This window comes from Mobula hypostoma, chromosome 7 (assembly GCF_963921235.1).
Source record: "Mobula hypostoma chromosome 7, sMobHyp1.1, whole genome shotgun sequence".
Taxonomy (NCBI): domain Eukaryota; kingdom Metazoa; phylum Chordata; class Chondrichthyes; order Myliobatiformes; family Myliobatidae; genus Mobula; species Mobula hypostoma.
The window spans coordinates 25,019,171-25,030,816 of record NC_086103.1 but is presented as its reverse complement, the minus strand read 5'-3'; the positions used below and the strand labels follow the sequence as shown (position 1 = coordinate 25,030,816).

Genomic DNA, 11,646 nt, shown 5'->3' with positions numbered 1-11,646 from the left:
TCATGGAATAAGCAATTGACTGCATTCCCATAGAATGCTACTAATATTTCATTCTTAAACACTATGTAATTGAAAAGCTGAAGAAGCTGTTAAAGAGGGCATTGCCACTATGGTCAATGTTTGTTGATTCTTTTTTCAGGCGACAATGCGTTTGAACCCGCTTTCACACCAGGCATGGGTGGAAAGCTAAGAAGTAGCATCCATATCTCTTTCAGCCTGCCCCATGAAAGTATGCAACCAGGGAAGTGCTGTGGAAGTGCACCAGCAGGTTTCTACATAGACAGATGCTCCCCACTCCAAAAACAGTAATGTGGTAATGATCAGATGATCTTTTAATGTGACACTGACCAAGCCACAAACTTAATATTTAAATTGAGGCAAAGTTCAACTGATCTCCATTCTTGTCTCAACCAGTGCTATTCAATCGATCCATAAACCATAAGTCAGGAGACGACCATTTCCAGTGGCTTTAATGAAATGAAATGGACTTCATGCTTTGAGACATTTTGTTACTTAAACTCTTATAAAAACTTCTAAGCTTCTCAGAATCACTGGTATGTTTAGTTCGAAATGTAACATTTAAGAGAAATTCAGATAGGTACATGAATGAGAGGGGTTTGGAGGGATATGATCCACATCCAGGTACATGAGACCAGAAGAAGATAAGGATGAGCCGAATGGCCTATTTCTGAGCTGTAGCAATCTATAACTCTATGAATCTATAACATTTCCTCTCTGCTTTTTCAGCCTCTGCTGACCACCAACATGATTTCCGTCCAAACAAAAAGGAGAAAGACATTTTTTCATGCAGATTAGGAGCTGGAGAGGGCCAGTCAATAATTCAAGTCAGCTCTGCCATTTACTAAGACCACAATATCCTCTACCTCTGGTGACCTTTCATTCCCTTCTTTATCAAGTATCCACAAACTGTTGCCATAAAGTATTGTAAGACCATGCTCTACTTTTCTTTGAGGAAGAGGATTCCAAAGATTCACCACCTAGTGACAGGAAAACAGAAGTGTTATCTTTGTCTTAAATAGGTGACTCCTCAGACTTAAACAGTAACCCCTAGTTCAAAGTTCTCCAATCAGCAGAAACATCCTCTCTACATCCTATCAAGACCTCCCACGACCTTACATATCTTGATCAAGTCCTCTCGAAGTCTTCTGGAAGATACAAACGTAGACTGTCCAAAATTTCTTTGTAAGACAAAACCACCTACTCCAATTATTGATCTCGTAAACTTTCTCTGATTTTCTTTCAATGCGTTAAAATCGTCCCGTAAATAAGAAGACAAACACAGATTTTTTTTTTAATATGGTATAATATATAAGGGCTGTTTATAGGTCAATGGTGCCCAACTTTTGCCAAGGCAGACATGGTCAAGAGGTCCAGTTATTTTTCAGACCAAACATTAGAATGAAGAAGGTATCTGATCTAAGAACTTTCATGATGGAATGCTTGTTGGTGCCACACTAGGTGGCTTGAGAATCTCAGAAACTGCTAATCTCCTGGGGTTTTTTTTGTGTAGAATGGCCTCTAAAATTTACAGAGAATGGTGTGAAAAACACATCCAGTGGGTGCAGTTCTGTAGGTGAAAATGTCTTGTTAATAAGAGGGTCGGAGGAGAATGGTTCAAGCTAACAGGAAGGCATCAGTAACTCAAATAACGACACATAACAAAGGTTTACAGAGGAGCATCTCTGAATGTGGAACATTATGAACTTTGAAGTGGACGGGCTACATCAGCAGAAAACCAGAAGCATACAACTCTGTGGCCACTTTATTAGGTACAGGAGGCACCTAATACACCAGCCTATGAGTGTATATGTTTCAATCTTAATTCTGGCAGAAAGAAACCTAGCCTGTCCAAAGTTCCTTAGTAAGACAAATCACACACTCCAAATATTAATCTTGTAAGCCTTCTCTGATGTTCTTCCAATGCATTAGCATCTTCCCTTAAATAAGGAGGCAAATACAGAATTTTCTCTCTATAAGGGCAATTTATAACTAAATCATGCCCAACTTTTGCCAAGATTATTGCCCACAAAACAACAAATTTCATGACATATGCCAGTGATTATAAACCTGTTTCAGATTCTTACGAAAATATCATTGAATGATTTTCTAATTATCTTCTAATAGCATAAGACTATGTGGAAATAGGATACCACAGGGCATGAGCTATGTCATTGACCACAAATGCTTTCATTTTCACAAGAAATTACAATCCATTATTTTTAAAGATATTACGAACTTGCTAAAAGCTTGAGGGCCCAATATGATCTTCTCAATGATCATTTCAGAGGATCTGTCCTGGGACCAGCACTAAGTGCCATTACGACGAAGGCACTGCAGTGCCTCTACTTTCATAGAAGTTTGCACCCGACATCTAAAACGTTGACAAACATCTTATTGGTGCTCCATAGAGAGCATCCTGCCAAGCAGCATCAGTGAAGAACCAAAGGTAACTATCTGATGGAGACACAAGAAGCTGTGGGTCATAGAGTATTACAGCATGAAATCAGGCCCTTCGGCCCAACTGATCCATACTGACCACGCCATACTCCCTTCTAGTCCCAGTTTCCCGTTTTGCCCATAACCCTCCAAGCACTTCCCCTCAACGTACCTATCCAAATGCCTCTTAAACGTTGCATTGCACACGCCTAGAACACTCACTGCAGGTAATCACTGCCCTCTATGTAAATCCTCATTCTACATGTGCTGGTGGTGCAGCATCTGTGGGGGGTGGGGGGAGGAATGGTCGACGTTGGGTCGAATTCCTCCATCAGAAATGGTTCAGGTTATCAATCAGAAAGGTTGTTTCCGCCCCTTTGCCTACAGGAGGGTATTCGAACGTGCAGCTCCTCCCGTGGAGGGTCAGACACCCTGAGCCAATAGACTGGTCCTGGACTTATTTTCCATCTGGCATAGTTTGCATTTTGTTGTTTGATTGTTGGAGTTTTTTGTATTGCTATATTTACGCTCTATTCTTGGTTGGTGCGGCTGTAACGAAAACAAATTTCCCTCGGGATTAATAAAGTATATCTATCTATCTTGTTATAAACGTTCTAGTTTTGTTTCGGTATCCCTTCACAGCCACGGCACTCTACAAGGGAGAGAAAACCCTTTTTTTTTGCCACCAATCTAACTTAGTAGGAAAATGCAAGTCTGTCAACGTGGAGAAAGAGTGAGTGAGCTTTCGGGAAAAAAACGACCTCTGTTTGCGGGAGAATGTGGTTTACGAGTTTTAACTCAATGCCCTCGGCGTCTCGTGGTGATCGCCGATCCATTCGTAGTGCGGCAACAGGCGGCAGCTCCTCAGCACCCTAGAAATTCTGGTGGAGACGACCTCATCTTTTAAAAAATGGTATACGCCGCACAGTGAGAGGGACACTCGGCCCGTCCTTCCCAGAACAGTCCCAGAATAGACTTGTTAGATCAACCCCTTTCCCCTGCATGTACCGTGAAACGTTACACAGAATTATATTTCGCAAATTGATTTCTCCCTGCCTACACCGTTCAGTTGTCATTTTCATCGCAGCCGGAGATCCAGGAGGCGATTTGCAGACAAGATCGTATTTCTATTCTTCTTTTGCACTGACACGCTTTGGAATAGTTTTGTTCGGCTGAAACCATGTTGACAGGCAATGAAGTAAGAGCGCGGGCGGACCGCCCTCATGCCCACCTTTTTTTAATTCAGCCTTTTATTGCACTTCCCGCCCCTGACGTCGCGACCACTTTCATCCCAAGATAAGCGGCTCCACATTAAAACGACGCACGGGGTGTTATTTTTTCCAAAACTTCAGGAGCAGACTTCGGAGATTATTATTTGTTTTATATATATATTTTAAAAAGCAGCGACAGGGACATTTTGGCGTTCTTCAGCTGTTCTCTCGTTATAACCAGCTTTGCAGGATTTGGAGAAATTTTATTCTTTTTCAAAACTGCCTTTTGAATAGTTTTCATTTCAGATATTGATGCATTGTTTAGTTTAATTAGGGGAGAGGGGAAAAAATCAAAAAGAAACAATGTGCCTTTACTTACGCGAGTTTCTGACCCGGATCTGTCAGAAATTTGACCGAGTTTGGAGTGTGTCAGGGCTGTTCTTCCTGTTGGTCCTGCTGTTGGGATCTTGCTCTGCCTACGAGTCCAGCCAGGATTATTATGACCAGTACCAAGATGAAGTGGAAACCGAGGTAAAGATGGTATATTTCAATTTAACATTGTAATGTGTCAGCTGGGTATGTAACTTTTTGCTATAGGAATGTGCGATTTTGAAGTGTATGTGTAAAGGGAGCGATATCTATTCAAGAGACACGAATAATTCAGGATAACATTTAAGAAGTGATTATGATAGCGTAAACGTTTCTAAAAATAGGCTGGGATATAAAATTGCTACAGTATTGAATTTTGTTCAGGATTCGAATGGCTACACAGAGTGTGGGTGCTGTCACCAGCTCCCTGCGCCTGTACATTGGAGGATTGACTGTCACACCACTGACACAAGGACTGTGGCTTTCGTCCCCCGCTTTCTGGCCGGTCAGTTCTAGCTCCGCGACGGGATTTGACTGGCCAAAGCAATCTGCACTTTCCACAATTTGCCCGTGCAGATTTCTCCAGCAAATGTAAATCCATTCCCTGGGCTGCGTTCTCAGTCGGTCGACCAGAACATTGGATCCTCGAATAGCCTCACTTTCCCTTTCCAACTATCCCTCGTCCCTCTCCCTTACCAGTAGAGGGCAAAAGTGTTTCCACCTGCGTTATATATTTCATACTCAGAACTCAACATGCCAGCCTCCTTGTTCTCCAACAAGCTACTTTCTGTACAGATTCTCCTACACTGAATCCTGGAATATTCAGGAGACAGAAAGTGGCCCCTCGGCTCTCAAAGTGTCTGCTGATTGAAACAAAAGTGCTACCCAGCCTAATCTCACCTTCCAGCAAGTTGATCTGCAGCCTAGTAGGTCAAAACTCTTCAACGGCGGATCCAGATAGTGTTTAAATGTGATGAGGGTTACTTTCAAACACTGAGATGCAGACCATTATGGCCCCCGGGGTAAAAGAAATCTTTCATCATCCTTTTGTCAATTACTTTTTATCCCTGCCTGTGGTTTTTTTGACGTCTTTGCCAAGGGAGTTGAGTCTTTCCCGTTCCTATTTACTTTATCCTTGCCTTTTATAAATTCATTAACCTCACTTAAACCTCCAGTTCTGTCTCATAGCTATAATTTTCCAGTTCTGACAATGTCCTCATAAATCTCTTCCAGTGCACCTTGCCCAGTGCAACTAACTGTATCTTTGCTGCAATGTGCTGACTAGATATATGTACAGTACTCAATCTGCTGTGTAACTGATGAAAACACTTTGTATTTCTCCAATATCTTCAGAATATGGGCATCTATAGAAAAGGCAACATTTACTGTCCAGTCTTAATTTCTCTTGAGAAAGTAGTGGCAAAACATCTTTTTAGGATCCTTGGGTCCCACACCACCAGGTTCAGGAACAGTTATTGCCCTTCAACCTCGAGGCTACTGAACCAGTGTGGATAATTTCACTCACCATAACGCTGAACTGATGTGAACGCAACCTACAGACACATTTCCTTAGATCTGTACAACTCATGTTCTCAGTGTTATTAATTTATCATATGTTTTTGTATTTGCACAATTTGTCATCTTTTGCACACTTGTTGCTTGTCAGTCTTTGTGTACAGTTTTGTTTTAATTGTTTCTATTGTATTTTATTATTGTACTGTGTATGCCCGCAAGAAAATTAATCTCAGGGTAGTATAAGGCGACATATACGTACTTTGATAATAAATTTACTTTGAACTTTTTGAACTGCTGCAGAACTTGTAATATTGTCATTATGATACAACTGGGCTCTTTACTAGACCACTTCAAGGGGCAGGTAAGAGTCAACCACTACCACAGGTCTGGAGTTTCTATCTGTAACTGAGGTAAAGTCAATATAACAGCTGCATTTTTATATCAATTTGGCAATTCCATTTTCTTCACTCATTACTCATGTTTTTTTCTAGAAGAAAAATTCCAGATTCTTAATTGAAATTAATTTACATGTCTGCTATAGTAGGATTTAATTTATATGTGGACAGACTGCTTTCTGTTAATCCACGTCTCTGGATCATAAACTTGGTAGATGTTCCACTGCACCCCATGTGTGTAACTACTGTATTGTAATTATAGGCAGCTCAAAGCATAAACCCATGAACATTTCCTTGCTATTTTTTGGGATTTTTTGCACTATTTATTTACTTTCTTGTATATTTTTTATTTTTATTTATTGTATATCTGATGTTTGGCACTGTACTACTGCCGTAAAGCAACAAATTTCACAACATATGTCAGTGACGATAAACCTGTTTCCCATTCGGATTCTAAACTACTGACAACGCTGTTTCGCTTGTATATAAATCTACAAAGCTGTTGATTGTGTTGCTCGGTCCCTATTCTATGAAAATCATAAGTCTTATTTTCCCCCTGTAGCAAATGAGTAATTATCTGGAATTTTTATCAGTTTTTGAGGCAATTTGACATGGTTCCATATACTTAATAAGATTAAAATCCTGCAGAATAGGGCCTCCCTTTGGATGTTGCTTGCATTCCTAAACATTAGACAAAATGAACTTTATTAAACTTGTGTGTCAGCTTGAAGAGTAACGTATTGAATACTGTGTCAGGTCTGAGTTCCCTCACAAACTAAGTCGTAGAGAGGACAGCTAAACGTACTTGAGTCAGAGCTGCGTAGTATGGAAAGTGCCCTTCGGCCCATCTTGTTCATGCCCACCAAGATGGCTACTTAAGAGAATGCCATTTGCCTGCATTTGGCCCATACCCCTCTAAATTACCCCTCTAAACCTTTCCTTTCTGTATACTTGGCCAATTTTTTTTTAATGTTGAAACTCTACAAAGGTCTGTCACTTCTTCTGGCAGCTCATTCGACATACCCACCAACTTGTGTGGAAAAACATACTCCTCAGTCCACTTTGTACCTTTACCCTCTCATCTTAAACCTTTTGGAATATAAAATCAATAGATAATGTTACAAGGAGGGGTTTAAAAAGCTGGGTCTAAAGATAATAAAATAGAACAAAACTATAGTTTTTTTTAGATTCAGTTGATGTGGATAAATGTTTTGAGTTGGATAATTAATTAGATTGAATTAGATGGAGTAACAGTTTATATGCATAAAGGTTACCTTAGCAGACAAAATGGTTAGATATCTTGAGGCATTTTTGCTTATATAGTCATTAATCTTTGTCTGTTTGTCTATTATCTGTCTCAACCCCATTCTCTTATCTTAAGCCTGGAACTCTTGACATCCTTGATTAGTAAGGGGAATGGGGTTAAGACGGATAATAAGTCAGCCATGATGGAATGGCGAAGCAGACTCTGAGCCAAATGGCCTATTCCTGCTCCTATGTCTTATTGTCTTTGTATCAAGTTTCTGGCCTAACTTGTGTGTAAAGATTTGATTTGGGTTTTACGGAAGGCATTGGATTATTTCTTAAAGTAGTTGCCAGCAGGATAATCACAAGGCAAGGAAGAAAAAAATTGCTGGAAATCATAACAGGCCAAACAGTACCTGTGAAAGAGAAATAAAGTTGATGCTTCACCCAGTGGCTTTCTAGAGTGATTCATGTAGTTGAAATATAGGCCAATGGAGTTGAGGCAATTTTCCTTATTGTTGCTTGGCTGAGGATTTTTTGTCAGTAGTTCTTTGTCTCCTGCAAGACAGACAATCTCCTTTTGCAGGAGATTACATCAGTCTGGGTGCTTTTCATGTCACCACTTAATAACATGGTACAAACCCAGAAGGCCTATTGGTCCTCTCCTATTCGTTTATTTTGTGGATGTTCACATGCCAATTTCACTTTCATTTAATTTCCATGGGAATAATCAAGCAGCAGTCTCAAAATAATCACAGGCTGGATTTTGAGAGGTTATTTCTGGTAGACTCTTGTGATTGTGCAGCAAAGCAATGCTGTCAACTGTAAATGCAAGAATTCTTCCACAGTTCACACCAGTTACTGGTGAAAGGAGAGAGAGAGAGGGAGATAGAGGAAAAAGATCAGGTTTAATATCATTGGCATTTGTTCTGTTTATAGCATTTTACAGACTTTATAGCATCTTCAGTTCAGATTGTCTGGATGAACATCAAGAATAAAGCTGGGGAGATTGGAACTTTTCAGACTGTGGAATGTCTGTTTTAGGAACTAAAAAATGTTTTTATTTAATGCACACTAAGTTCATGCAGTTGAAAGGATCGCTACTCATGATCACGACTGATCATGATTTGAGTCTGTTCCTGGCTGCTTCCTTTCCATCTTCTATTCTTCACGAAACTTTTCATCATATTTCTAAGTTAGTGAATCAATATTACAAGAGTGTCTATGCAGTAGCTTTTCTGAGGTTATAATGAATCTGGGATGTCCCGAGTTGTCAAATGTGTTGTGGAGTAAGTTGCTCTGAGGTAATTAAAAGTGCAAGGTGAAGGTAAGCTCAATTTTTCCCTTCTAGAGTCACTTTCTCTTGTAAGAAGGAATTTATTTCCATTTCAGGTGCTGCAGACTGTTTTAAACATTCTTACTAAATATGACCGCTGTCATATTTTCGTTTCCAATTTAGGATTGTGTTTCTTGGGGAATTTTTTACGTATGCCTTCCAAAATCTTGGAGCCCCAGGCTATTCTTCTTGTACAGCATGATTGACAGTAAGATCTTGTTCATACATGTAGCTTTAGCACAGTGGTATGACTTACAAGCTTGTATCATATCTTTCTGTTCCATCTTTGAATTAGTTTATTTTTATACTGTATGGTTGTATAAGAGTTGATCATGTAGGTCAAAGATTGGAATTTGTTTATGATTTGAAAGTGTATAAGAGAAGTTGGGTCCATTTCTTCAAAGCAATAAAAAAATGTAATTGGAATTGGTTTATTCTTATCACATGTACCAAGATACAGTGAAAGGCTTGTCCTGCATATTGTTTATACAGATCAAATCATTACACAGTATATTATGGTAGAACAAGGTAAAACAATAACAATGCAGAATAAAGTGTAGCATCAGCAGAGAAATGAGGTACAAGACCATAACAAGGTAGGTTTTGATGTCAAGATTCCAATTTGTCATGCTAGGAAGTTATTCAGTAATCTTATAACAGCAGGGCAGAATCTGTCCTTGAACCTGGTGGTATGTATATGCTTTTAATTTTAGTCCATGCTGTGTTGAACTGTGTCCACGAGTCTCTACAGTTTTTTGCAGTCATGGGCAGAGCAGTTGCTATTCCAAACTGTTACGCATCCAGATATTGTATAGTGAAGTCACATTTTATAACTTTCTCAAATAATTTCACAGGAAATGGAGTAATTTGGAGAAGAGTAATTGTTTTTAAAATATGAAAAATAGCTGACATTTTGGGCAAAGAAATGGTTCACATGCACTAACCTGATAAAGTACGGATACCTTTAGTTAATAATACCATTGTGCTTAATTTGAAATGCACCCGTCCATTTAGATCAAGAGTGAAGTGGAGGGATGGGTTAGTAAGTTTGCTGATGACACAAAGGTTGGAGGTGTTGTGGATAGTGTTGAGGGCTGTCAGAGGTTACAGCAGGACATTGATAGGATGCAAAACTGGGACAAGAAGTGGCAGATGCAGTTCAACCCAGATAAATGTGAAGTGGTTCATTTTGGTAGGTCAAGTATGATGGCAGGATATAGTATTAATGGCAAGACTCTTGGCAGTGTGGAGGATCAGTGGGATCTTGGGGTCCGAGTCCATAGGACACTCGAAGCAGCTGCGCAGGTTGACTCTGTGGTTAAGATGGCATATGGTGTATTGGCCTTCATCAATCGTGGAATTGAACTTAGGAGCCGAGAGGTAATGTTGCAGCTATATAGGACCCTGGTCAGACTACACTTGGAGTACTGTGCTCAGTTCTGGTTGTCTCACTACAGGAAGGATGTGGAAGTCATAGAAAAGGTACAGAGGAGATTTACAAGGATGTTGCCTGGATTGGGGAGCACGCCTTGTGAGAATAGGTTGAGTGAACTCGGCCTTTTCTCCTTGGAGCGACGGAGGATGAGAGATGACCTGATAGAGGTGTATAAGATGATGAGAGGCATGGATCATGTGGATAGCAGAGGCTTTTTCCCAGGGCTGAAATGGTTGCCACAAGAAGACGCAGGTTTAAGGTGCTGGGGAGTAGGTGCAGAGGAGATGTCAGGGGTAAGTGTTTTTTTTTACTCAGAGAGCACTGTGGAATGGGCTGCCGGCAATGGTGGTGGAGGCGGATACGATAGGGTCTCTTAAGAGACTTTTAGATAGGTACATGGAGCTTGGTAAAATAGAGGGCTATAGGTAAGCCTAGTAATTTCTAAGGTAGGGACATGTTTGGCACAACTCTGTGGGCCGAAGGGCCTGTATTGTGCTGTAGGTTTTCTATGTTTCTAATCATTGGTGCTTTGAAGAATAAGAAAAGGTTTTGCTGAATTAAAAGATGTGCTCGGTATATGATCTGTCTTGTAGCCACATTATTTACCTTGTTGGTCAAGTGAAATGTTTGATTGTAAGTGACAGTAGGGAAATGGCAGTGGTAATGATGTTGACTGTGTCTGACGCAGAAAAACAAAAAGCATTCAACGTTGAAAAATAATTGACGATATGTTTTCCTGAGCAACAACATTAGTATAATTACACAGTGGACGAATTTACCTAAGTAATTAAAGCAAATAAATCTTTTTACGTATGGCTATATTGACCAACATTTAATCAAATATTAACATTGGTGAATCGTAAGACCATAAGGTACAGGAGCAGAATTAGGCCATTTGGCCCATCAAGTCTGTTCTGCCATTTCATCATGGCTGATCCATTTCCCTCTCAGTCCAGACCTCCTGCCTTCTCCCCATATCTCATGCCTTGACTAATCAAGAATCCATTAACCTCTGCCTTAAATATCCCCAATGACCTGGCCTCCACAGCCGCCTGTGGCAACAAATTCCACAGATTCACCACTGTCTGGCTGAAGAAACTCCTCCTCATCTCTGTACTAAATGGATATCCCTTTATTTTGAGGCTGCATCCTCTGGCTTTAGATTCCCCACTATAGGAAACATCCTCTTCATATCCATTCTATTGAGGACTTTCAACAGTCAATAGGTTTCAATGAGATCCCCCTCATTCTTCTGAATTCCAGCAAGTAGAGGCCCAGAGCCTTCAAACATTCTGTATGTTAAACCTTTCAATCCTACATTGGAACGTGCACTGTATTATAATTTTTCTGTCTCTAGTTAATGTTTCCCACTGATAGTAAGGCAAAGAACTGTAATTGTCTGTGAAGGATCTTGTGTGAAAGCAGACACAAAAGGGACTGGATTTTCTAAGTCATGAAGTATAATTACACTAACTTACATTCTGAATTAGCCCTAGCTACAAGCAAAAGGTTTTAAAGCCAATTGCACTTAATGCACACCTAAGTGATTAAGGTAATCTTAGGTGTCCTTGAATTTATGTTTGTATCATGTCAGTAAAATAATGCATGGAATCACATTTCAGAGTAACTAACATGTATAATTTGAATGTACACTAGCAATTATTTACTGGCAGCTTATTATTA

The 11,646-nt window shown here is 39.9% G+C and overlaps 1 protein-coding gene across 1 annotated transcript in view; it reads left to right on the top strand.

Moving 5' to 3' along the window:
- The first annotated feature begins 3,768 nt into the window (after positions 1-3,768).
- The window catches only part of LOC134349197 (vascular endothelial growth factor C-like), an 82,854-nt gene continuing 74,976 nt past the window's right edge, over positions 3,769-11,646 (top strand). The window contains exon 1 of the mRNA XM_063053169.1: positions 3,769-4,199. Coding sequence (XP_062909239.1) covers positions 4,032-4,199 — 168 coding nt within the window. The 5' untranslated portion in view covers positions 3,769-4,031. The remainder of the gene's footprint in view (positions 4,200-11,646) is intronic.